This window comes from Meles meles, chromosome 8, assembly GCF_922984935.1.
Source record: "Meles meles chromosome 8, mMelMel3.1 paternal haplotype, whole genome shotgun sequence".
NCBI classification, from domain to species: domain Eukaryota; kingdom Metazoa; phylum Chordata; class Mammalia; order Carnivora; family Mustelidae; genus Meles; species Meles meles.
In genome coordinates this window covers 114,217,785-114,244,449 of record NC_060073.1, presented here as the reverse complement: position 1 = coordinate 114,244,449, position 26,665 = coordinate 114,217,785, and the positions used below count along the sequence as shown (strand labels likewise).

The 26,665-nt window shown below is 44.5% G+C and overlaps 1 protein-coding gene and 1 pseudogene across 11 annotated transcripts in view; one reads left to right on the top strand and one right to left on the bottom strand.

Annotated features, from left to right (window-relative positions):
• Positions 1 to 2,406: 2,406 nt before the first annotated feature.
• EXPH5 (exophilin 5) overlaps positions 2,407 to 26,665 on the bottom strand; it is a 72,735-nt gene continuing 48,476 nt past the window's right edge. For 5 of the 11 annotated variants that reach the window (XM_046017364.1, XM_046017366.1, XM_046017369.1 and 2 more), the window contains 3 exons: positions 21,829 to 21,877; positions 14,702 to 14,837; positions 2,407 to 11,294 (listed from right to left, as the gene is read on the bottom strand). In XM_046017364.1, the coding sequence (XP_045873320.1) occupies positions 5,932 to 11,294; positions 14,702 to 14,837; positions 21,829 to 21,877 (5,548 nt within the window). In that variant the 3' untranslated portion in view covers positions 2,407 to 5,931. Of the gene's footprint in view, positions 11,295 to 14,701; positions 14,838 to 18,937; positions 19,079 to 21,828; positions 21,878 to 26,665 lie in introns of those variants that run through there. The other 6 variants (XM_046017365.1, XM_046017372.1, XM_046017373.1 and 3 more) reach the window with 3 other exon arrangements.
• Positions 25,853 to 26,413, top strand: LOC123948121 (annotated as a pseudogene).

Below are 26,665 nucleotides of genomic sequence, written 5' to 3'. Positions count from 1 at the left end.
TCAAATATATATTCAATGCCTGCTATGTTTTAGGCATTATACTCGGACTTTAAAACTCTTGTTTTAAAGAAAGACAAAGAGGCTTGTGTGGTGGGTGCTAAAATACGGGGGTGGAGAACTCTGCAGATTGGGATTGTTGCCTCTTACAAGCTAACAGGTTAGCCTGTTTGAAGACATGCTGTCGGAAGACACAAGACTCCTGGGTCAGAGACAAAGGACCTTGTTATTCATTGTCAGAGTTTCCTGTTGGTTTGTGTTGGATTCCCCATGTCCCCTATTATGGGCAGAATTGTGTTTCTCCGTAATTCATATGTGGAGGACTAAGCTCAGTGACCTCAGAATGTGTATTTGGAGATAGGGCCTTTAAAGAGATGATTAAGTGAAAGCAGGCTGTTAGGATGGGCCTCCATCCAATCTAACTGCTGTCCTTAGAAGAAGAGGAAATTAGTAAACACAGAGAGACACCGGGAATGCTTGGGCACAAAATAAAGACCGAGGGAGGGTATGGTGAGATGGCAGTCCTCTGCAGTCCAAGGGAGAGGCCTCAGGAGAAACCAAACCTGTCAATATCTTGATGTGGGACTTCTACCTTCCAGAACTGTGCGAGAATAAATTCTGTTGTTTAAGCCCCCCAGTTCGTGGTATTTTGTAATGGTGGCCCCAGCAGACATACATAGCCCCCAAGTCTGGTGGGGACACGCGAAAGTCCATCACAGATGTGTGAAGTGTGTTGCTTTATAAGAGAAATGCACCAGATTCAGGGGATTACTGATTTCACAGCCAGGGGAATCAATCCTGCTCTTGGCCAGAAGGGAGATGTGATCTCATCCTTCAAGGTTGCTGGCTACAAATACAGGCCTAGGAAATGGCCTGTGTGGGGCATGGGGCACCTGGCTGGCTCAGGCAGTGGAGCGTGGGACTCTTGATCTCGGGTTTGTAAATTCAAGCCCAATGTTGTGTAGAGATTACTTAATAAAACCTTCAATTAAAAAGGGGGGGGGGCTGGGTGGCTCAGTGGGCTAAAGCCTCTGCCTTCCGCTCGGGTCATGATCCCAGGGTCCTAGGATCGAGCTGTCTGCTCAGCAGGGAGCCTGCTTCCCCCTCCCCCTTTCTCTCTGCCTATTTGTGATCTCTCTGTCAAATAAATAGATAAAATCTTTAAAAAAAATTTTTTTTTAAAAGGGAAAGAAATGGCATGTGTAAACCGTGGTCAAGGACTTACATCCTTGGCATGCCCAGCAAAAGTGTTCAAGACCCACGGCAGAGTGCTTCTCCCAATATAAGTATGCTTCTCTCTCCCTCCCCGGTTGAACACACCACTTACCCCAACTGGGCACACGTAGCCACGGACAAAGCAGCCTCGTATGTGTCCTTCTAGGTGTACACATGCGTGTGCAGGTTTGTTTGTTTTTACTCCGTAGTACCTCATGCAAATTCTCTTAAGTCAACTTACATGTTTCTACTTTATGCTTTTTAGTGGTTGCGTAATATCACATACGTGGGTGTTCCATCATATATCCAGTCCTTTCTTATCAAGTGTTCACTTCGTTTTCAGTTTTGCCACCATTGTAGCAATAAAAATTCTTATCTGTAAGTCTGTATACACCAGAGCTCTTATTTCCGCTGGCGTGATTTCTGGGGAAAATGAATACAGTGATTCCGTGTATTGGTTCTCTCCTGAATTGCTGCCTTCCTGGTCTTAAGAGACAGCAGCTCCCATGACAAGTCCAACTCCCCGGCATCATCTGAGAAATTGCTGCTGGAATTTCAACTTAATATCTATTTTGTCAGCCCTGTCAATGCATTTGTGGGCAAACTAGACATGCTTTAATAAGTCCTTTTTTGACCTAAGTCACCTAAAGAGGATTTTAGTCTACAACTCAAAATCCTGGCTCATGCAATGTATTTTACATTTTAATACAATACTGTACATATTCAAGATGACAACACTCTCCTGTCCTTGGTAGGGACACAGCCTTTGGGCTGCTTTTCTAGAAAAGATGTAAGATTGGCACAGATCCATTAATTAATACTGTATGTCTTATATTTCAACTGGAAAGAACGGTTTCTCTTTTACCAATGCTACTGGGCAGTGGGTAACACTCCCTGTAGCACTTTCTTTCTCTCACAGAGAAATGCCAGACCTTCTTTCCTCCTCTGTCATGCAACCAGATAGACTGATCTTCATAGGTCAGTTGATTGCTTTTGGGTACAAGTAAGAGAGAAGCAAGTCCCTGTGGTTTTTTTGAAACTACATATGGCTGATCTCGTTCAAGAACAACAGAGAGATTTGTATGAATGTTTTTGGTCCCCCTCTCTGCCACACCTTTTTAGAATTCTTCCTGAAACTTTCACACTTAAAAGTAATCATTTGAGGATGGGAATAAAAACCAGGTCAAACGTGCATCTATTTAAATCATTTATTTCAACATAGGCATTGTTTTAAATTTGCACCTTATCTTGTAACACTTTTCACATCTATAGAACAGGATTGAGAAAAGTACATAAAAGGATTAATTGACCACATTTTAACAAAAGTGCTTAAGGCTTACCTGTTTCAGAAACACAGGTGTGCCAGTCAGAAAGAGCCCCTAAGTGGTAATACATTCACAAACTTGCTGGGAAAGTAAAATATTTACATATTCACTCTGTACATTTAAACGGGATATTCTAAAGCATTACCAGTACTGTTAACAATAAAATCTTACCAGTAAGGCCTCCTTAATCCTCTGGCATTCCATAGAGTATAGTGCTTTTATGCAGGTGGGAGTTTTCCAATTTTATCCCCATCTTCACCATAACCTAAGTGGGTTTTCTTTCACTATTTCTAGTACAGACATACATTTACCTTCTACACAAAATGGCTTTTAGTCACTTTTTGTCAGTCAAAACCTTGTCAGTAGAAGTTGGAAGTTCAACAGACATGTAATTATAAATGTAAGGGGGTAAATTATTCAGAAGGAGGTCTCTAAAAATTAAAATAATCTCATTACGCCACGCCCCCCTTTTTTTACGTAGGCTCCACGCCCAGTGTGGAGCCCAATGCGGGGCTTAGAACTCTGGACCCTGAGATCATGACCCGAGTTGAGATCAAAAGTCGGTCACCCAACCGACTGAGCCACCCAGGCGCCCACACCCTATTTTAAATAAACTGTACACTGTGAAATTGAAGTCCATTATCTAAACAAGTTAATAATTTAAGGATACTTGTTAGAAAGGATTCCCTCATGATTTACTCCATTTATGTGAATATTTATTTTAATAATGATTAGAACACAAGTGAGGGGTATAAAAATGACTATTATAAATTACTATAGCAGTACCAAAAATGAGTATTAAAAAGCAGCAATTCGTATGTTAAAATACATAGAAATTTGCTGTACTTCTTTAACGAAGCATTTTATAAAAGTATAAAACTATAGAAGGTGCTGGTTTTTTTGTTTTTTTTTAAGATTTACTTACTCATTTGAGAGAGTGAGCAAGCAAGGGGAGGGGCTCAGGGAGAGAGAGAATCTCCCTGCTCAGTGCAGAACTTGACGTGGGGCTTGATCTCACAACCCTGAGATCATGACTTGAGCTGAAATCGGGAGTTGGATGCTCAACTGACTGAGCTACTCAGGTAGCCCTAGGAGGTGCTCTTTTTATGAATTTTCTGTTTCTTTGATTCTTGAGCCAGAGCAACAAGCAAACATTACAAACAGTGCAACTGAGCATCAGCCATCAATTATCTTTGAGTTCAAATAGGAGTCTCCAGTGCAGAGCAGAAGGGCCTCAGAGTAACTGCTTATCCTCACCTTAACTAAACTAACTTGTTACAGCCTAAACTCAGTGAAATATAAGCTAACTTCATTTCACCTCCTGTAACATACATGTAAACTCAGAGTACTTACTGAAATAGAACTTGCAAGCGGACCATTTTTCAAAAATCGCGACACTTAACATTAAAATGTGAACTCTAAATATCTTAAAATTAGATGGGAAAACGTAAGTCACGGTTTATGAAACTCATACTTAAATAATCAGATAAATAGAAGGGGAAGAGGAAAGACAGAATTTACAAACATAAATAAGAAAGGAATAAAATGTTATTTCTTCTTTATCATTTAAGGGGAAATATTCAGCACAGCTGATTTAAAATTCTATTATCAGTCTCTTTGAGCTTGATATTGGTCAGAGCCTGGACTTTAAAACAATTTACAGATTTAAGGAATAGCTTTCATGTCAGTTACCACATGTTTATTAGTTTTGGGTTTCATGGGAATGATGTAAAGTAGCCCTGGTATTTTGCTTCCAGGCAAGGCAATGGGTAGGAGGATAATAATAATATAGTTCTTTCTTGCATCTCTATCAGTTCCAGATCTCTATATGCTTCACCAGCACTATCATTATCCTTAATTTATATGGATGATACATACTAGGTGAGAAAAATGGAGAACAGAATTGGGTCAGGAAGCTACTATGAAGCAATCCGAATGAAATCCACTCATGTGGACCCTCACAGCACTCAGATCCTGGAGGGCAGGCTTTCTGTAGTTCTAGTTCCAACATCTGTCGGTGTTTATCCTATTAGGAGGGGAAGTTCCAGAAGGTCTCCTTGGCAGTTAAAGAGTTAGAAAACCAAGGTATCAGGGGGTATGAAGAAGGATAGATGTAGGTATTAGATAGAATGTATCTAATGTAGTCTATATACATGATTGAAGGAGTCATAGTGACAAGCACTTAGAAGCTCTGCCTTATAGATTCTCAGGGATTTGCTATGCCTTTAATTTCCAGGGGGTCTGGTAAATGGTCCTGCAAAGAAGCCAGTGAATCCCAGTGTTTCTGACCTGACTCAGCAGCATTGTAGGGGCTTGGCCAAAGCTACCACTTGATATTCGTGACGAAAATGTGCGCATGAAATCAAGCGTCCTATGCTGCAAATAAAGAAAATCCAGAAACAGGGAGTCCTAGAGAAATGGGGAAAACCAGCTGGGGGGAGAGCTGCAGGGAGGACGGCAGTCCCACGAAGGATGTCCACTTACCTGCATCCACAGTCATGCTCCCTTCCTGAGCAGGAATTGCGTGGCCAAGCCGCCTCTGTACCATCGTGCTGCTGGCCTGCATCCTTGACTGATTAAAATTCAGCCCTTAACAAATCAGCCGGTCCCTACAAATGTCTTCAAAGGTATTCCTTGGAGTACTAATATTTTGGGCTTTATAAGGATTCAGCTCCTCATTTATAACCTCAACAAATACATCAAACACCTGTCTCCCTGGCTTCACTATGGATCTAAGAGGATGCCTTTGTGAAAATGCCCTTATTTTTGTGTAAAAGGAAAAAAAAACACACACACAAAAACAAAAACAACCCTAAACCTCCTAAATGCCAGGTCAAACAGGATAATAACATTGACTCCATGGCCATCATCAAGACATTTATTTAATGTCTCGAATATAGGGTGTGGAATGGAAGGGGAAATATGGAATTTTCTAATTACTAACTTACTGACGTTATTAGTTTTGTATGTGCCTGGGGTATTAGGGCTGCGTATCACAATGAAAGGTGTAAAAAAATTAGGGAGAAAGTAAAGCAGAAAGCCAAAACTGGACAGCGAGGAGAAAGGCCAAGAACATATACAGAGGGAGAAAACAGCAGAGAAGCCCCCCCAAATAAAAATTCATTTCCTCTAGAATTTAGAAAGCATATATATGTATATATACATATATATGTGTATATATGTATATGTACATATACATATGTATATATATACATATATACATATATATATATATATGGTGTAGAGAAAGAGGTTAGAGAATTCAGGTTGTTTCATAGCAGGTGCTGCTCAGACCGGATCTTTTTTATACTGCCCTTCTCAAGGGCATACACATTTACACTTCATTTCCATACAAGCTTTGGTTGGAAAGGCTAGGCAATTTATTGAAGAAGGCTCACAGTTCTGACTCTTTGTCATTTTCGTCCAGATAATATTCATCATCTGTGGTTGTGTCTGTGTCACAGTCTGAGTCCAGTGGATTCTCTTCATAGATATTAAGTGGTGCGCTTGGAGATAAGGCATCTTCTGGCATCTGGCCCAGAGGAGAATTTGAACCGGATGGCTCTGTTGGATTAGGGGCACTAATCACGTCATCTTTCAGGAAGCCAGGGTTCTTGAGAAAGCTTGGCTTCCATAATCTTCCTTGTGTGAGTGACCTCTTTACATTCTCCAAGAAGGCCAGCTGTTGTTCTTTCCCAAAAATTCCATAGTCAATGGGTCTGGATATAGACGTGGCAGACCGGGGACCCATTTTTGTCCTGCCACTGCACAAAGCTGGATTTTCATTTGCATCACAGGAGGAAAGCTCAGAAAAGGATCTGAATCTTCGACTGTACCCGCCGTTGCTAGAGAAATCATTCTCTAGGGTCAGCTGACTCAGGGCATTGACAAGAGATGTGCTCTCAGACAAATGGCGCTCCCTGACTTTTGGAGGATGACTTTTGCGTACCAGATTACCATGCACACTGATGCTTTTTAAACTGTTTGAGTGACGGCGGTGCGGTTCAGGTTCCCACTCCAGAGATGAATCACTTTGTTGCTGCCGATAAGTGGACAATGGGATGCTCCTTCCAGATTTCTCTTCAGGCTCCAATGGAAAAGGAGGGTTCAGTCTTTTCTGATGGTCAGAGAAGTCTGTTTCCCCGAGGCTGGGGAACGTCAGTTGGGTCAAGGCCCCTGACTCTCTTTCCAAGGTCTGAGCCGCTGCTATGTCTTTAGACTTCTCATGCTTGGGTGATGAGTCTGAGACATTTTTAGACTCACTCTGATGTAGTTGTGACATGTCGTTAAACTTCTGATTGCCTAAATGTGTAGAAGCTTCTCTGTCGGATATTACGTTGAGAGAGTTCTCGGATTTCTCCACACCCATCACATCGCTACTCAACCCGCGTTCATCTCTGGATTCTACGGGCTTTGGAGCAGGCTCGGGGGACAGAGCGTCGCACTCTGGTGTGCCAACAGACAGAATGTCCAAGCCACAACTCGTCCCACTTTGGGGGAAGATAGTAGCTACATGTCTTCTGGGGCTTAAATCTTTAGCTGAGAATTTTCTGCTGGCTTTGGACATGACTGCCCATCTGTGTTTAACTAAAGATCTGTTCTTCCCTTTTTCTGGGTCATCCAAGCTGGTTTTATTTTTATTGCTTCCTTCAGGAAGCGAAGGTTGATCCCATGCCAACTTCCGTATTTCGTCTTCAGCTTTGCCGTTCTCTGCCATACTTACCTCCAGACTCCTCTGAGGTCGGTCTCTGGGTTCAGACTGCAAACTCTCTACCTCTGCTTCACCTGGACAAGTCCCTTCGTCAAGGTGTAGATTTTGCAAAGCTGGAGTAAGAGCAAAGACCTGGCTTTCCGAGTCAGAAAGTCCTTTGTTAGTCTCATTTTGGAAACGTGTTCCTGTTTCCCCTCTGACTTGCCTAGGCTGCGATCCAGGGGCGCTCCCAGCCGTAGCTGCGCCTGTGGTATCCTTCGGAGGGCGTTCCGCAGTTCCAGGAGCTGTAATCCCCACAGCCTTACCTGCACGCGCCTCAGAACTTCTTCCGGTTGGGGAATTTCCAACAGTCTCTTCTGAGCGGGCTGGAAGAGGAGACGGGCCACGGTTACCCAACTTCATGGGCTGCTGACAGTCCTCCGAGTTCTCTTCTGTAACTTTTTTTCCCTGAAGCATTGATGAAGGGCGCAGGGTTTCACTTGGCCATTTCTTCCCTCCCTCCTTTCTGCCCCGTGAATCACCTGCAGGTGTTTCAGTGAAGTTATCTGGGGAAATCTCTCTAGTTTTCGATGGTCCTTTACGAAGAGAAACATCTGTCTCCGTAGAAGCCATTTCCTGTAATGTGAGCTCTGAGGGCCCAAGGTCCGGTAAAGCAGTCATATCTTCAGTGGTGTCAGGCAGAAAATGGCTCTTCTCCTGGGCAGAGCTGACCAGCATCTTTTGACCTTCAGATGAAGGTGTTCCTGATGGCTCTTGTGGAGAATCATTTAGTTTGTCCTTTTCAAAAGCATTAGGAAATGCTTCAGTTTCCACTTTCATTGATTCTGGATGTGAATCAATTTGCTGTGTATACTTTTCAAGAATGTTGCAGAATTTCTTGCTGTATTTCCTTGGCAGAGTGTAATATATCGAAACCACCTCCAGACATTTTACATTATCTTCATCACCAGAAACAGAAAACATACTAGTGGTCTTAAATTTGTGTAATGTCTTCCTACTTTCTTTTCTGGACATGTCTGAAGAAAAAGGCAAAGGGTCTTCATTTGAAAAGAGAACTGTTTTGGAGGAAGCAATTTTACCATCCTTTTCAGTATGTTCTTGAAAGTATTCCTTTTGGGGGAGTCTTTTGGGTAAAGAACAATCGCTAACAGGCGAGTTACTTTCTGGAGGGCTAATGATGGTCTCCCAAGGTTTTAGTGTTAGAGCACAAGCATCTGTGTTTGAGGCCAAGGATTTTTCTCTTTCATCTCTCCCATTAGAGGCATCTGGTGCCCCCGAAGGACACGACACAGCCCTCTTGATGAGGAATGGAAGTGGTCCTTTTCTAACAGAAGCAGCTCTAATGTTTTTCATATGTGTCATCCTCTTTGTGGCTTCAGACGCTACTGAGACCGAGTCTGAAACAGCTGTGGAACATTTGCTTTCTGACTCCGAAGAACTGGAACTGAATTTGTTTGATGTGTACTTCCCTACGGGGTCTTCCACCTTATTCTTGGTTTGGAATGGAAGTGGGTCCTTCCTAAAGGAAGAACGCATTATCTTACTTTCCAGCTTCCTGTTATTGATGAGGAAACCGGCTGATTTTCTTGGCGAGATACAGTAAGCTGTGTGACCCTCAGGACACTTGGAATTGCCTTGATGCATTTCCCTGTGGTTACTTTTATCACTTGATGCTGATCTGCTTTCCGTTTTGTTTAACTTTTCAAAACAGGATATGCATCGTCTGATTTTTCCTTTTCCTTTTCCCTCCCTGCAAGGAGGGCGGGAATGACATCTGACAGCGTCAACTGCCTCATCATGTACGAGCACACAACTATCATGACTCCTCTGGTTTTCTGAGGAGCTTGGGGCAAACCGATCATTTTGGGGTTTGCTATCATTGTCTTTTTGTTCTCCTTCTCCCAGAGATGGATCTTCGCCTGAAGGACTTCTCCTGGAGAATGCCGTTGGAGAAGGAATCACCAGAGCCTGGAGGGAAGAATGATTCGATGGTGAGGTATGGGGTAGGATGGCTGAGGACGGATCTAAAGAGTCACCTGGGATCTTGTGACCAGCCGCTGATTGGCCACAGTTCGCAGAATGAGTTGTGCCGCGTTGTTCTTTCTCGGCATCTAAAACAGCAGGCTCTTCTCGAAACGGTTCATTTTGATTATCAGCAGGTTCAGAGCTCCAGGGGTGATTTCTAATAATGCCTGAACTATCTTCACCCCTTACTCTTACTTCCTGGTGACACCCTGGATCTGGGCCAGGAAATGATGTTGTTCTGCTTTCCTGAATGAAAGGAGGGGTAGTTGCTGAGCCAACTTTTCTATTCCCGGGATAATTCCTATCTTTTTTTAGTTCGTTGGATTTCTCTCTGTGTGATAGATGAATTTTGGATATATCTCTCTGTTTTGAACTTACTATGGTAGATGCATTCCAAGCAAATCTTCTGCTCTGGGCTGAGTCCTGGGAGAGGGGATCTCGAAAATCGGGGGAAAGGTTAGAGATTACGGTCTGTGCATCGGGTTGGGGCCTTTCACTTGTCATGTTTGTCTGGTCCATCTTGTTCAGTTGTTTATATTCTTCCAAAATAGAGTCATTCAAGTCTTTCTCATGGCTCACTTCTATGGCCAAGATATTGGGTGGGTTTTCAGTAAGAGGTAGAGAATCAACTGAATTCCTTTTGGTCACGGTGACTTCTGTATAGGTTTTTCCTGGAAGAGAGGCAGGCTTAATTTTCTGGGCGGTGACAGTGGGCTTCTGAAAGATGGGACTCTGAGGATTCCCTCTGTCATCAGGAATCTGGGGGAATGAAGTTTTGAATGAAGATGCTAGAGTCTGAGCAATGCCAGATGAATAAGCTTCTTTGTTTATGTGTACATCCGTAGGAAGACTGCCGTCTTGACACACTGACTTACCAGATGGGATGTGATAGCCTGGACTAGTCAGAGCACAAACATCTGGTGTGTTGAAATGAGTCGATTGGCTCCCATTACCTCGTGATATCTCCATGCGCTCCAGCGTGGGTGTCGGAGAATCAAACTGCCAGGGGTGTGGCTCTTCTTGACCTCCGAACACATTTGTTCTGTAACTGGAAGAAAACGATCCCCAGTGTTGAGAAGGAACACCATGGCCACGAGCAGCCAACACACTATTTGCTTCCATGGAGATCATTTCAAAGTCTCTGTGGGAAGAAGGGAAGAGATGCCTGCTTTGATGAAACTCAGACCAGGAAGAATGTTCCTCCTGTTGGTCCCAAAAAGGACTCTGTCTAAATCTTTGTTCCCTGTTTCGTCCAAAGGTGTTGCTAGAGAAAGATCGAGCAAATGGGTTTTCCTGAGGGTAGAATGGCATATTCTCTGAGTTCTCAAACGGGTCAGGACTCATTGCATTATCCACGGGGGCATTAAAATGAACACCTTGGTAAACACTCTGTGAACGGTAGAATCCGTATCTCGTCTTCTCCTGAAAACACCTGGGATACGCATACGGGTCGGCAGCGTCAATCTCCATGGGCGAGGGGGCCCTCAGAAACTCTTCCTGGCTCTGCCTATCTCCAGAAGAATCCGCTCTATTCCATATGATGGATGACAAAGGAGTCCTCTTTGGGCTCTGCTGGTGCCTGGGTGGTAGAAACCCACTCTTGTTCTGAGTGATGGTTGGAAAATGTAAGCTTCTTGCTGTGAAATATCTTGTAGCTGGTGAAGCTGATTGTTGCCTGCTGTCGAAACACAGAGAAGTACTACCAAAAGTATGCTTTTGCACGGAATCTTCTTTTAGGAGCCTGGGCTCCCTCGTTCTGTACATATCATAAATTGTTTTTGTTCTCGGAGAAAAGGTTTTAAAACCTTCCCTAGGGGCTCCTGGCCTCAGGATGTCATAGATAGACATATTAGAAGTTTCATTATAGTGGTTTTTGTGCCATCCCGTGACATTACCGTGTGTGTTCCCTCTAGAGTAGAAATGACTGAACTGTGTTCTCGATCCATAGTTGAGAGATGTTGTGGTATTCACGGAGCTTGGACCCTGTTCCTGAGCCAGTTTGGTATCCAAATCATCTAAAACTGAAAGGACAATATGAGTCAGCTTTTTTGTACAACACTTTACAATCTAATAATAATTTGAGTTGTTGGGGCCCTCATCAAGAAATAAAATCATTTAAATTCTTATTTTTATTTTTTTAAGTAGGCTCCATGCCGTGTGTGGAGCCCAACGTGGGGCTTGAACCCACGACCCTGAGAGCAACACCTGAGCCCAAATCAAGAGTTGGATGCCTAACCGACTGTGCCACCCAGGCGCCCCTCTAATTTTATTTTTATATAAATGTGGAGACATATGTTTTATATTTTTAAGATATTTTGAATTTTACAAGGTTGTGGAGGAAGTTTCTTTTCCATCCTTTCTCAAAATTAACTTTCGATAATGCCTTAAGGACATAAAGCTACATTTTCCCCCTAACAACAAAATTTTAAGTGTCTGTTTTTGGCTTTTTTTTTTTTTTAGTTCATTTTTTGTGTCACCAGGTAGCTAAAATATTTCTCACCATGTTTACCTCAGAAGATTGCAACAAAAATGAGAGACTGTAAATGACATGTGATTTCACAGTTGTACTGTTAAAAAAAACCAGCATTACCACCAAAAGCTTAAGCATATAATTTATAAACATACTTACTTGGATGGATTTGAGCAATACAGAAAATTTAAAGTTCTATGCAATATTGCTAACTGATAGGCTAATGCCGGATTGTTTTCCTGGAAAAATAAAGACCCTACTTTCATCCCTATAATATCACACTTTCTGTGTGTCAGCCCTGGTTCTAAACACTTAATTTATGAACACATTAAATCCTCACAGAACCTTATAAGATTGGTACTGTTATTGTTCTTGTTTTATAAATGAGGAAACTAGGCATGAACAGATTAGGTTGTCAAGGTCATCAAGGTGACAGGCCGTCTGTCTCCTGAGTCCACATAATATAACGCCTGGGCCATAAAAACTCACTTTTCATATTTTAATGAACTATAAAGATGATTTCACTGCAAGCTCATGATGTTACAAGGATTTGGACTTGCTGTTGTTAAGCAAGGTTGACTTTTCTCTCAGTGGCAAGGTTGGAGGGTGGTGTCCAAGTCAGAGCTCAATGACCTCCTTCTAATATAGAGGACCTGGGGCAGCCCAAAACCAGAGATCAAGCTTACTAGGACCCCAGTCTCTGAGACCCCAGACAAGTCATAGGATACTTTCAGTCGGTTGATATTTCTTTGAATTGTGTTTACTTACTCATAGATGACCTCTTTTCCTCAAGAAAAACCTGTCAGATTTTTAAATAGAACCATTATCTTTCAAGGTTTTAAGATTGCCAAGGGCCCATTTTGTCGTGGATATATTTTTATCATATTCATGTTATAATAAATACAAACAAGTAGATTATGTATTTATTCAAGAAATGTTCATTCATGACAGTCAAATCTGGTATGAGAAATAAGTTACGGGATTATTTAAATTGCTGAAGAAACCACAACTTTCCCTCTAAGTTACATAAAATGGTGCACTCTCAGGGACACCTGGGTGGCTCAGTTGGTTAAGCATCTGCCTTAGGCTCAGGTTATAATTCCAGGGTCCTGGGATTGAATCCCACATAGAGCTCCTTGCTCAGCAGGGAGCCTGTTTCTCCCTCTGCCTGCTGGTACCCCTGCTTGTGCTCTCTCTCTGACAAATAAATAAATAAAATCTAAAAAAAAAAAAAAATGAATAGGTAACATGTAAAAGTTTTTTTTAAAAAGGTGCACTCTCTCCTTGGTTCCTTAAAATGATTTGTTATTAAAAAATTTGATCGGGGCGCCTGGGTGGCTCAGTGGGTTAAAGCCTCTGCCTTCAGCTCAGGTCATGATCCCAGGGTCCTGGGATCGAGTCCCGCATCAGGCTCTCTGCTCACTGGGGAGCCTGCTTCCTTTCCTTTCTCTGCCTGCCTCTCTGCCTACTTGTGATCTCTCTCTGTCAAAAAATAAATTAAAAAGAAATCTTAAAAAAAATTTGATCTTAACCCTTCAGTGACAGGGAAAGGGAGGCATATCAGCATTTGTGCATGTGGGTGGGATCTATTTCGAGATATGTCAACTGTGTTCAGGCAGGTGTCAAAGAGACTTTTGATGTCTGTTCCGGATTTTCCCAACCCTACAGTACTTGTAAGCTGGTGCTATTTAAGCTTGCACAGCCACCAGAAGAACAAATCTTGAAAATCTGTAACTAAGGAAGTCTTCCGGGAATCATCCTGAAGAAAAAAATTCCACTTGTCCACACACACAAAATCAAACAATGCCAAACTGTAAGCTGAGATATAAAGAAAATAAAATTATGTCAAAATTATATCATGAGTAAAAAAAAAAAAATCTGTCTTTAAAACAAATTATAATAAAGTCTCTTTGATTCCTGTTCTTCCTTTCAGGCTAGTTGTAGTTTTTTTCCCCCCTTAAATAAAGTCTTTTGCTGCCTACAAAAGCAACATAGAGTTATAAGGCAAAATACAGGAAAGTATAACAAAAAGATAAAATCGCCTGGATTCCTCCCCAGATGTAACCACTCTTAACATCCCCATAGGAGGATTTTGAATTATTCAAAAGCCCATTATATTCATTACTCTTGAGGTCAAAAAAACAATAATCTGTTCTGTGTTTCCTTTTTATTTTCAGAGAAGCCAAATCATTTTTCCCCCATGTCATAAACAGTAGCTCTCCTATATTAGCAAACCTTTGTTGTGTAACAGATTTTCCTCTGGGCTATGTTTCTCTGAAGCAAGTTCTGTGCCAGGAACCATGTAACTGAAAGGTCAGCCCCCTCTCCCCCAGATGGGTGTCTCTCACTGACCACCCCCTCTCCCAACACAGCATCCAGGGGCGGTCATTGCCTCTGCAAACGGAATTTAGTTCCTCAGCATGAAGCTGGTGAATGACTTCAGAGTTGACTGTTCCACGGCCAGATTTCATTTTGATACAGAATAACCTAAGGAAAGGGGAGCTATGTTTTATATAATAAGATCCATGTGTATGGGGCTCCTTTCGGAACATTTCTGTTTTTATTGTTATCTGTTGTACAAGGTTAATTGTTTAACAACAATTAGGTTTCGTCACAGTGCATTAGGTACTGACTGGGAACAATAAAAGTCTATTAGGAACAGTAAACTTTATACACTTATTTCTTAGAAATGCATTTCCTTTTACCTGAGGTTAACTATTAAACGTTATTATCATTCCATAGATTTATCAGCCTTGGTCTGAGCATATTTGATTAGATTATATTTAAATAGAAGATTCTGGAATATTTGTGTTAAGAGCACATAACAGCCTCCTCTTCAGATAAGGGAAGCAAAAGGATTTCAAAAATACATGGTTTGCTATGTTTTGAGCGTTTTAATACACACCGCAATCATTATTTGCTTTTAGTTCCGGGCGTCAGCTTCACGCATAGACTTACCTTGGAAATACTCATTTTCTAGCAGGGATGTATCCCACGGGGACACGCCACTTCCCTCCCTCATGTTTGTGGGCCTGGGGACAAATGCACTCTCAACGGGCGGATTTTCCAGAGGTGAGCTGTGTATTTTTGCCTGCTAATTTTGAGACAGAAAAATGCAATATTATTTCTGGACCTTCTCCCAGCTAGAATACTCACATGTCCCCACAAAAAGCTCCCAAACCTAAAATTCTTAGTCAAAGGAAAGCAAATCAATTTTTCTAACACTTACCTCTCAACTTAGAATGTTTTGTTATTTCTGTCATTTGTAAGTGATCACGAACGTCTCTACACTTAACACTACTGGTTTTTACTCTGAGTCTTCAAGCGGTACATTGAGTTTCCTTCTGCCAAGTACTCCTACAGACACAGCACGACACCAGTCCTAGGGAGTTTCCCGGAACACAGGAAAGAAACCAACCTCTCTGGAATTGGGAGTGTTGTCTCTGTGGCCCCAAAGGCTGGAATTTTAGATTTCTTTTTTTTTTTTTTTTTTTTTCACAAGCGGGCAGAGAGACATGGGGCTCGATCCCAGGACCCTGAGACCATGACCTGAGCTGAAGGCAGAGGCTTAACCCACTGAGCCACCCAGGCGCCCCTGGAGTTTTAGATTTCTTAACACTGTTCCTGCTCTATCAAGAGCTGGCCAGCTGAAGCTTGTACTGGACCTTAAGATTTGTGAACTTGATGCTTTAGGGGGAAAACAAAAACTATTTCTAGCCACAGAGTTCATTCAGAAGGGCAGACCCTTCCAGACACACATAAGCAGCTGATACAGTTTTGAATCAAAGGTGGTAAAAAGTATGACCTTATGTTTGTTGTTGTTGTGAAGCACTATTGCTAGTACGACAGTGTTTAGGGGAATGAGGCAGAGTTAATGTTTTCCTGTCTTAACAGCCACGGTTGATCGGTTGATCTTGATTTCTCCGTATCTATCACTGCCCTACTCCCAAGCTTTAGTTTGTCCCCATGACTTCGGGGGATCGTGCACTCCCACACCTTCACTTTCTATTGCCGAAACTCCATTTGCATTTCCTCTGCCACACCGGTTCTGGGCTCTGTGGCTCTGCTCTAACTCGTTCTGCTCCTGTCCCTGAACAATGCCACCAGCCACGTCCCGGTCTCTGCTGTCCACTCCCTCATCTACCCAGCGCTTGTGGCTTGGCTCCCACGGCCCCTCCAGGTTTCCTCCTTCCCTTTGATGTTCAAAATGTTACATTTCATCTGCCCTTGAACGCTTAAGACCAAATCTCTAATGTTTCCCAAGCTCCAACTTTTTTACTTCTCCATCCCAGGTCTGTCCAGTTCTAAATCTCAGGTTCTCCTGATTCCTATACTCCTTGCAATCTAGGATTTTCACTCCTGCCCATTTTCATTCTCAAGATCTAGGTCATTTATTTCTTGCAGGGGCCCTGCCCACGTTTCACTGACTTAGCGGTTTTCAATTCTATAGGCAAGGAATGGAAGGGAAGACATGCCGGCATTTTTGAATAAGAGAAACAATCCTGCGGTCACTTTTGTGGGTCATTGTATGTAATTAAACACACTAATATAAGAACCAGAAGTAAATAAACACAGAGGCAATGTAACTACAGTGAGATCCCAACTGGATAAAACCAACTGTAATAAAACTGGAAACGAGGGGCGCCTGGGGGGCCCAGCCGTTGAGCGTCTGCCTTCAGCTCAGGTCATGGTCCCAGCGTCCTGGGATCGAACCCCGCATCGGGCTTCCTGCTTCTCCCTCTCCAGCTTTCCCTGCTTATGTTCCCTCTCTCGCTGTCCCTCTCTGTCAAATAAATAAATAAAATCTTTTTAAAAAGACAACTGGAAACGAATCATTCATGTAGGCTAGATGCATCTGATTAAGAGAAAAGCATTGTCTCTCAACCATTTTGACACCCGAATCAACTTCAGCTCTCCTCTGTACAGACCAGACCACATCCGTTTCGGCCTCCTGGATCATATGCTTTTATAATGAGAATTTACACTTAAATGAAAAACACTTGGATGGAGGGCTCAGGTGAAGAGATGGATGTCTCAAAGCCGGGAAGGGTTCTTGCACCCTAGAGATCCTGAATACTACCCTATTTGGTCCCTCTTGGAGCTTCTGCTAAAAGACCAATGCTACGCATCCAACATGTTAAGGACGCTTCTCACACACAGAGGTACAGGTTATATGACGAAGAGAAAATATAGAGTTTATTTACACTCAGCTTTAATGTGCAAAGACATACTGTTCCATGATAAAATGGTTAAAAAAGCAACTGGCAGTCAATGGCAGGTACCAGGCATACAATCTCTCTCTAGAGACCCCTTTCACTTGAGCTCTGTGTGAGCAGTTACTGTGATTATTAATTATAATTATTAGCAGCAGGAGCATCTGCTCAGTGAATGTTCTAGGCAACCTGGGTTTTATACAGTTACCTTATTTCATTATTTTAACCACGCTACAAGGTTGGTACAATGATTACTGCCACTTTGAGAAAAACCTCACTTGGGAGAAGTGAATTCGCTCCAGGTCACACTGTGGAGGGCAGGATTCCTTCCCAGTCTCTGAGATCCTAGAGCCCAGGCTGAACTACCTCTCTTCACTGTTCTGTTAGCTTATCAGTACCCCAGGTCCCAGCTGGAAGCATCTTTTGAGTCCAAACGCGGGTCTGAGATGCTGAAGAATGTCCCGGCACCTAGCATGGGGGCAAACCCCCCTGAGGCCCAGACACACACGATCGTCAGTTGGGGCTCTGTCCTGGACTCAGAATCCTCCTCAAAACACTGCTCCATGCCATGAAGTTGCCATAAAAGATGACGCCTAGGTCCCACTCCTGGCCTCGAGGGTGAGGCTCGAACACCCCCACGCAGCAAAATCCTGCTGTTTCAGCCCTTCCTCCCCAGCTCCCTTCCAGGGCCCCGTGCTCCAAGCCCACTGCACCCAGTTCCCGAGAATGGCACACCCTTCCTCCTCGACCGCCACGCGTGCTCCTGATCTTTGCTCTCTCTTCTTCCCCTGGAAAATAGCAATTCCCTCAGAATCCAGCTCATGGATCACCGTCACTGAGCCCTTCTCCCTGAAAAGAATCAGTTAGAATAGTGGGTTTTGTACCTATTATGTGGTGCCTGTTAATATTCTTGTGATATCCTGAGAAATTGCTGACATTCCTCCCACTGGCACTTTACCACCAGACCCTTCTCCCTCCTGCCAGTCCCCACCCCGATCCGGGGATTTGAAGACAAACAGATCGGGACCCTGCAAGCAGACCCACTTCTAAAATAACTACGAAAGCCTAGTATTTGTCCTGTCTCCTGAGCACCCAGCATGGAATCAGCAGGTAAGAGACTCACCAAGATTTACTGAGCCGCACGTCAACACCGTCTTGCCACCATCCCTTTGTCCGCTGCTGATCGTCTCTATCACATTTTTGTCCAGTCCCTTGATACCAACCATCCTATCTTTTTTTTTTTTAAGATTTTATTTATTTATTTGACAGATAGAGATCACAAGTAGGGAGAGAGGCAGGCAGAGAGAGAGAGAAGGAAACAGGCTCCCTGCCAAGCAGAGAGCCTGATGCGGGGCTCGATCCCAGGACTCTGGGATCATGACCTGAGCGAAAGGCAGAGGCTTTCTGCCTCTGAGCCACCCAGGCGCCCCCCAACCATCCTATCTTTGAACAAAATCACTCACTGATTCCATTTTCAACCTACTTTCAAAATATCCTCTCCTCTATGATACTTAGAACAAGTTAAAGAATTAAGTAGGGATTATCATTCCCATTCTGCAGATGGAAAACAGAGTCTGGGTAAGCGCCTGACTTAGGTCATAGGAATAATAAAAGGTGGTCTTGGCTGCTCTCACGCATGTGCCCTGAACCCCAACCCTGTTCTTTCCATTATGTTGCTTTCTACTGGTATTCTACTCATGCGCAGGACCTCAATTAGATGGCAGACTCTTCGGACAAAAACCTTGCTTTAAGCGTTCCAGCCCCTCCAAGCCCCCGCAGCTATCGACTGACTGATGCTCTACCGAGGGAGAAAATTACATATATGAGATTTCTAGTAAAGATCCTTCCAAAAATCGAGACATACGAGATTTTACAGTATTAGGACTTGGAAAAGCATGTCTGAGACAAGAAAGCATAATGGTCAAACACATGAGTTCTCCACCGGCCCAAATCCTAGTTCTGCTCCTTACTGGGGGTATACCTTTGGACAAAGTAACCTCTCTGCATCTTCATTTCTTTCTTGGTAAAATGAAGACACAATAGTAATGACAAGAGCAGCAATAAGCCTCCCTCCCCAGCTCCACAGGGTCGCTGCGAGGATTAAGTGAGTTAATTGCTGGAAATGCTTCAACCTGGTGTCTAGCACTTAGTGGTCCACTTGTCGGCCGCTCCTATTCGTCTACAGTCTCAGAGCAATTCCTGGAGGACTCCTCCCGAGGCCTGCCGTCGAATGAACTGGAAAAGCGTTCCAAAGAATGAGAAGCCAGAGTGTCAGAACGCTGGCTCTTAAGATCTCAGTTCTGGTCTCAAACACGGCACCTAAAATAGCCGAGCCAAAGAGGCTTTGACTCGCCCCAGCTCCCTCTCCTGCAAGTCTGCCGACACAAACCTTGTCACAGAGTAACCTGAGACCATTTGAGAACTTCCTGGGGCGGCCAGACCTGTAGGGCAGCTGTCGGGGTTGAAGCCTGAGCTCACTGATGTTATCACACAGCCTGGCAAAGTCAACAAATTAATTTTTCAAGGTGTTGCTGAATTTGTTCTCCGTCTGCTTTCCTGCAAAGGTCAAGTCCACCAGTCCACCTGTAGCTGGAAAGCACTCGTTCATTCCTTCTTTCCGTTTCTGAGTGTTCCGGGGGTGCCAGGCTCTGCGGAGAGGCAGGAGGGAAGACAGTCCTGGCCTCGGGGAGCTCGCACTGGCCCAGCGAGGTAAGTACACTGCAGATGTGTGTCTGGGGGCACAGAGCTCGCACGTCACCTCACATGAGGCCCAGCCACAATCTGTTCAGAGTGGTGGAGCGATCAAGTGGCCAAGGCCATGTGTCTTCTCTCTACTCTCAGAAGTGGTGACTACTTGGACCTGGGCTGCCTCCCTCGAAGGAGGAGGCAACGCTCCCTGGGGCAGTGTGCGCTTCAGGGAACACCGGCAATTTCTGGAGACATTTTTGACTGTCATGGCCGAGTGGAGGAGAACTACTGGCATCTAGTAAGTAGAGGCGAGGGTTCTGCTGAGCAGCTGGTGATACCCAGGACGGCCCCCACCACGTGGAATTCCTCAGCCCCAAATGGCGGAAGTCCTGAGGTCAGGAGGAATGCTGAGCTACAAATCTCTAACCTTCTCTCTAGCTCCCCAAATGCTGTTTTCTGAAACCCTTTGCTTCTTTGAAGCTGATGAAAATGTCTACCTGGCAGCTGTTTTCTCTTTGAGAGGAAGGTCATCTAATAGTGTAGCACAATCTCCTATAAAATGCCCGATCCCCTTTGTAACCAACTTCCTGCCAGGCTGCCAACCAAGTGATGAGAAGTTCATTACCTCAGATTTTGGCAAGAACCCCTCAGCATCAACAGCCAACCTTCAGCTGTTTGTAGGTCAAGGGGATAAGATTTCCATGAATAAATAATAGAAATCTACATGCCATACAAAACCTTTGTTTTCAGCAGTTTCTCTCTGAATTTTTATAAAAGCCATTAGCCAGAGTCAACAATCATGGTCTTGAGTTTCATTTGTTTCCCCAGCTCTCACTTGCAGAGGGAGGCATTTCCAAGCAGTGAAACGGTCAGATACGAGCAGCAATCAAGGGTGCCAACGAAAGGTCATCTATTAGTCCTCAGACTGGGTTTTCAGATCCTGAGGATTCCCAATCAGTTCTACTGTTTTATAACTTCTAGGCATTTGCACTTCTTTCTGCGTTCGTCATATGTTTCAGACCTCATAGCTCTCTCCTGGTAAGCCTCTTGCTCCACGACAGGAGCCCCTGCCCCTAGCAAGCCAGCAGGGCTCCTAAGCAAACAGGGCTTTGGGGTTGACAGAGCTGTAGGCATTACTGACTTCTGGCTGTGGAGTTACAGAAACCCAGATTTTCTATTCTCAACTCTACCATTTACCAGCGACCTTGAACATGACCTTCAGATTCTCTAAACCTCAGTTTCTTCATCTTTAAAATGGGGACAATAATAGCATACTTTGTAGATATCCCCTAGGGATTAAGTGGAATGATCTCTGCCGAGTGCCGGGTGATAGCAGGTTCTCCGAGAGGGTGTGGCGGGTTGTTGGTGCTGATGTCATGACGGGGGCTCACACTTAAGGAGATAGGGCTCCGTGTTATTCGGAAGGAAGTGGCAACACTCTGAAGAAGAAAGGGGGCCTTCTTTTGTTTCTGAAATAAAGACCCTCTGTTTATATGTACTCCTCACCACGAATTCTACCATGCTTTCTGCAAAAAGAGAGAGAGAGAGAGGTACGAGTACTAAGACTCTCCTCCTGCACTCTTAGATCCTTTCCAACATTCTTTCTCATCTCCAAAACATGAGTCACACAGTAAGACACAGGCAGGTGAAGAGCAAAAGTTAAGACCATGAAGCAAGATACAGAAAACGTCTAGTTGCTTAATCTTGTAAGCCTGTGAACACAGCTACACTTAAATCTAAGCGGTGGGGTCAGTCCCTCCCTGTGAACTTGTCCCAGTCAAATGCATCCCACAGATCACTGGCTTCCACTCTGAACACAAATGATGATCTTGTCAAGAAAAGGTCAAGCCCAGACCCACACTGGCTTGCAAGAGTGCCCGTGGACACCTCTAGCCTCTTCCTCCGCCCAGTGCTTGAAGGCTATACTGTACGGGAGTGCCCCATGGTCCAAAATCAGAGATGCGACGATGGTATGAGGGGACACACGATGGCCTCACTCCCTCCCAGCAGAGCCAACCAGAGACCTACAACAGTTGGGAACCTTTGAACTCTCTAGGGCAAATCTAAGCTTCTAAAGTAAATTTAAAGCAGAGCCAAGGAGAAGCCTATTTGCGTAGGCAGCCAACCAGGGATTTCACGAATGCTGAATTCCTTGGCATAACCTTAACTTTCCGGTTTACTCACCGTAAGGACTCGCCTCACAGACGCGGGAGGTCCCGGGTGGTTGTCACATCTGTGGAAAGAATGTGAAATAATTTCTTTAAAGAAGTGCCCAACTTTTACCAGGAGGAAAATCAACAGCACACTTGCTGTGATAGCTTAATAACCCGAGAATATATCAGAGGTATTTCTAACATCCTATAGGAAGACATCTCTTGGTTTGTGCACTGTTGGAAAAAACCTCACAGAGCTTTTCCTAGGACTGCTTAGGATTGACGCTTCCCATCTTTATCACTCAGGTAGCCAAGAAGAGATTACATAATGGTGGATTTGGATTTGAATGCAGCATAAAGACAGAATAACAAAAAGAGTATTCATGGGTTGCAGGCTTAATTTGTGCCAGTACACGTTAGGTCATTTAAAGACATCACTCTTGAGAAGGGGATACTATGACAGCTGTCATTTTACAGATCCCGAGACGGAAGCAAGAAGTTAGAAGACACAGCCCAGGGTGCACGGTGAGTGGACAAGCTCAGAGCCGGCCACAGGCTCCTGAAATCTAGAGCTCGCCTTCTTAACCCTCCGGCACACAGACTCTCCTTGCAAATGGGAAACAGATTTTCTGTTTCCATGCATTTTTGTTTTCAAGAGAGATTAGGTCAGGGCCAGACTGAACCATTCACAAGGTAATTTTTAAAAAGCAAACCCTTCAAAGATGGCTTCTGGTTGTTTAGTTTTATAAAGATGCCTTATTCACTAGGAAACCATCTTGGAGAACAATTTCACTTTTACTGTTTATGCTGCTTCTCTCAGTTTGAGTAGAAGGTGAAAAATTTACAAGACATGGGTCCCAAATTGAGATAGATTTTGATCTTTTAGATCCATAATCCTATGCCAGGGGGCACTCTGCCTGAATTGCAGCTCAAGATTTAATAGACGGTGGTGACTCACTGCTATGTACGAAATGAGGTCCTCACCATCCCTAAGAAAACAGCAAAGGGAATCGAGCATTAAAACAAAGAACCAGGACTTTGGGTCAGATCAGCTGAAAGTGGCAAGATACGGTTTTCCTTTATTGGAACTCCTAGCTGCTCCATGGTTCCCCAGAGTGGGGCATAAAACCTGGGAAGCCATACAGTTTTAGATGTTGGAGATATCCAGCTATTGCTGACGGTTTAGTTCAAATTTTAAACAGAAATGGAAATTAATATCATGGACTGTGTTTCACATTACTCTGAAACGCCAGCTCTAAAAGAAAAATATCTAGAACTTGAATATTGAATACTGCTCTTGTTTTTATTCTTCTTTCCCCCACAGCCTTACTGAGCCTACAGGCCGTCTTTCTGCCACCACTGTTCTGAGTGCTGCGGAGGAAACCAACAGGACTGAGATAGGGACCCTGTTCCCTGAGAGCTTTTGTAGTAGGAACGATTAGATATATGAAGAGTCAAAACACAACCAAAGAGGTGATGCGGACAATAAGGAGATGTTGAGTTAAACGCCCTAAATATGCAGGGGCCACGGTGAGCCCTGGTGGGGGGTGAGCAGGGAAGGGGACAAGGGGGAGGTGGGAAAGTGGGAAGGGGGCAGGTGAGCTGGTTTGAAAGGCGAGGAACAGCACCACGGGCAAAGACCTGGAGATGGGCAAGAGCCAGGGAGCTCGGGAACTGGCAAGAAACTCAATTTTGCCAGAGCCAAGAGAACATGCCAGATTGGGAAGAGTCTTTCCAGAGCCCCCGGGGGCTGCAGCCCTCACGGTGCGCCTACGCGGCTCCCCAGGTCCCAAATCTGATTTGGAGCGTGGGCAGCTGGGGTAGGGATCCGTTCCCGGGACTGGCAGGAGGGTAGAGGATGTGACTTAGAGGGCGGCAGGAGCATGACAGAGTGCCACCGAGTGCAAGGGAGTGCTGTGCCCCGTGGGGGTTGCGTGTCCCCTGACGGTGTGCAAGACCGAGTGTGCCCTTGTGGATTTATGGGTGTAGGACTCAGGTGGCTTGGGGGCCCAGAGTCTCCGCACCCACTCTCAGGCCCTCCTAAAAGTGAATTTCTGTTTCTAATGTGAACGGCCTTTGCTTGCAGAGTGAATGAAAGCCCCAGTGGTGTGATGGGAGCTCTGCTGGTAGGACTCCTCTGGACCAGGGATCAAGGGACACAAAGCTACCGCATCTTCTGCATTCGCTCTCAAGCCCTGCTGAGGCCACATCCTAAAGGGCTCTCAACCAACCCCACGTCTCCAATGTGCTCACTCCACCTACGAAACTTCCATAATTTCTCTCCTGACTCCTCTCCATCCTTCCCACCACCAACAGAGATCTGCCCAAAACGCACATGCAGTCACATCGGTCCCGGCTTACCATCTTACAAGGTATTACTCAAAGTCTTAATTGATGCAAAGGCTCTTCTTTTGTCTGATGAGCCTCCCGGGTCCACCCCCCACACCCTTCACGCCTCATCCCCCAACACTCCGCTCATCTCTAGGGACCTGTAAGCTAGACTTACCGAATTTATTTCACTTCCATAAAATACTCTCTCGTCTCTCCATCTTTGTAGATGCCATTCAGGAATTCTCACTCAGTACACGAGAGTGTAGCTCAAGAATATTCTTTTAACAAACCAGAATCCCAGGAGACTTCCCCCACACAGTGATGCAGCGCGCTCTGAGCACTGGCCACTGCGGAGCTCCATCTGGAGGACACGGGCCATGCAGACCCTCCGTGTCCCAAAAGGACTCTGTGTCCTTCCACATCTACTCTTTCCAGTCAATGATCTTTAGATTCACAACCAGAAACCACCCATACCTCTCCATCCCCCCATTTATACCCCAGTTAAGGCATTTACCATCTGCTGCCTTCATGTTGGCACTCGTCCCCTGCCTGTCCCTCTCCCTCCAAGTTTTGTTCCAATCTGCTCCCTACTCTTTAGCCAGAACGATCAGTGTAAAGTGAATCACGCTACTTCTCGGTGTAACATTTTATGATTCAAACTCTCCCCTGCACCCGCAAGACTCTGTACGACCTCGTCCCCGTACACTCTGCATTTGTACATCCCTCTGCCACAGGCAATTGACACAGCTCTGAGCATCTGCACGGAATGTGCCTGAAACCTCTTTCTACCACGTGTGTGCCTGGGCAACTCTCATCTTCTTGAAAAACCATGACTGATGTCATCTTCCCTGGAAGACCTCTCGGGCTCGAGACGTAATGTACCAGACACTCCCTTATATGTGCTCCCAGAGCACATGGAACTTCCCCACCGTAGCACCAGCGTTCTACATTTCAATCTTTCCGTTCCGTCATCCCCACCGGACTGAAGCCTGAGAGAGCAAGGGCTGCATGCTTCCTTCCACGGCGTCGTGCACCGTGTTCCCTGAGCACGCTTCTTGAATAAATAAGCCAATGTGTCCTTTGGACCCTCATCACATCTGCTCCAACGATCTTTCGTCACCAGCACCTGAGTTTCCTAAGTCGGGAGAAAGAGTTCACCTCCTTTACGTCTTCTTCACCCACCACATCCCCTCACCAGGTTCTCCCGATTCTACATTCTAAGTCGTGCACGAACCTGCCCATGGTTTGCCCTCCCCCCTGCCTGCGACCTGGTTCATCATCTCAGCAGTCCCCCCCCTGGTCTCTCTGACTCTGGTTTTGCCCCCTCGAGTCTGTTCCTTGTGCTGTAGCCAGATCAATCTCCCAGCCTTGGCCCTACGAGCATTTCTTTGGGGGGGGGCGTGGTCGTAGCAACATGGGGGACTCAGCAACATCGCTGACCCCCTACCCACCAAACGCCCAGAGTTCCCACCCTTCATTGTGAAAACCAGAAATATCTTTTGGGGGACAAAATTGTCCCTCGTCGAGAAGCACCACACTAATATAATGTTCATAAAATGAAGATCTGATCATGTCATTCTTCTGCTTACAAACTAACAAGGTGGGGGGCACCTGGGTGGCTCAGTCAGCTGAGTGTCCGACTCTTGATCTCAGCTCGGGTCTTGATCTCAGGGTTGTGAGTTCAAGCCCTGCACTGGGTTCCACACTGGGCATGGAGCCTACTTTAAAAAAGAAAAAAGATAGCGGAACCGCCATCTTCCAGTAATTTGCCAAAATGACCAACACAAAGGGAAAGAGGAGGGGTACCCGTTACATGTTCTCTAGGCCTTTCAGAAAACATGGAGTTGTTCCTTTGGCCACGTATATGCGAATCTACAAGAAAGGTGATATTGTGGACATCAAGGGAATGGGCACTGTTCAAAAGGGAATGCCCCACAAATGTTACCATGGCAAAACTGGTCTACAATGTTACTCAGCATGCTGTTGGCATTGTTGTAAACAAACAAGTTAAGGTCAAGATTCTTGCCAAGAGAATTAATGTATGCATTGAGCATATTAAACATTCAAAGAGCCGAGATAGCTTCCTGAAGCGTGTAAAGGAAAATGATCAGAAAAAGAAGGAAGCCAAAGAGAAAGGTACTTGGGTTCAACTGAAGCGTCAGCCTGCTCCACCCAGAGAAGCACATTTTGTGAGAACCAATGGAAAGGAGCCCGAACTGCTGGAACCCATTCCCTATGAATTCATAAAAAAGAAAAAGAAAAAAGATAAAACTAGCAACGGATAAAACAGACATGTGTTCCTGCATTGAATACACCAAAATATTTTAGTGTTTGTCCAGGGCAGTGGGTTGTGGGTGACTTTACCCAATATATCAGATAAAAATATACATAAATACACACACACACACACACACACGTAAGAGAAATACACACACAAAATACATACATATATAAAATATATACCTATGTGTAAGATATATAGAAAGTAAGGAAAAATGGTATTAAAGTAAAAGTGATTAATTCTTCCCATTGTCTAC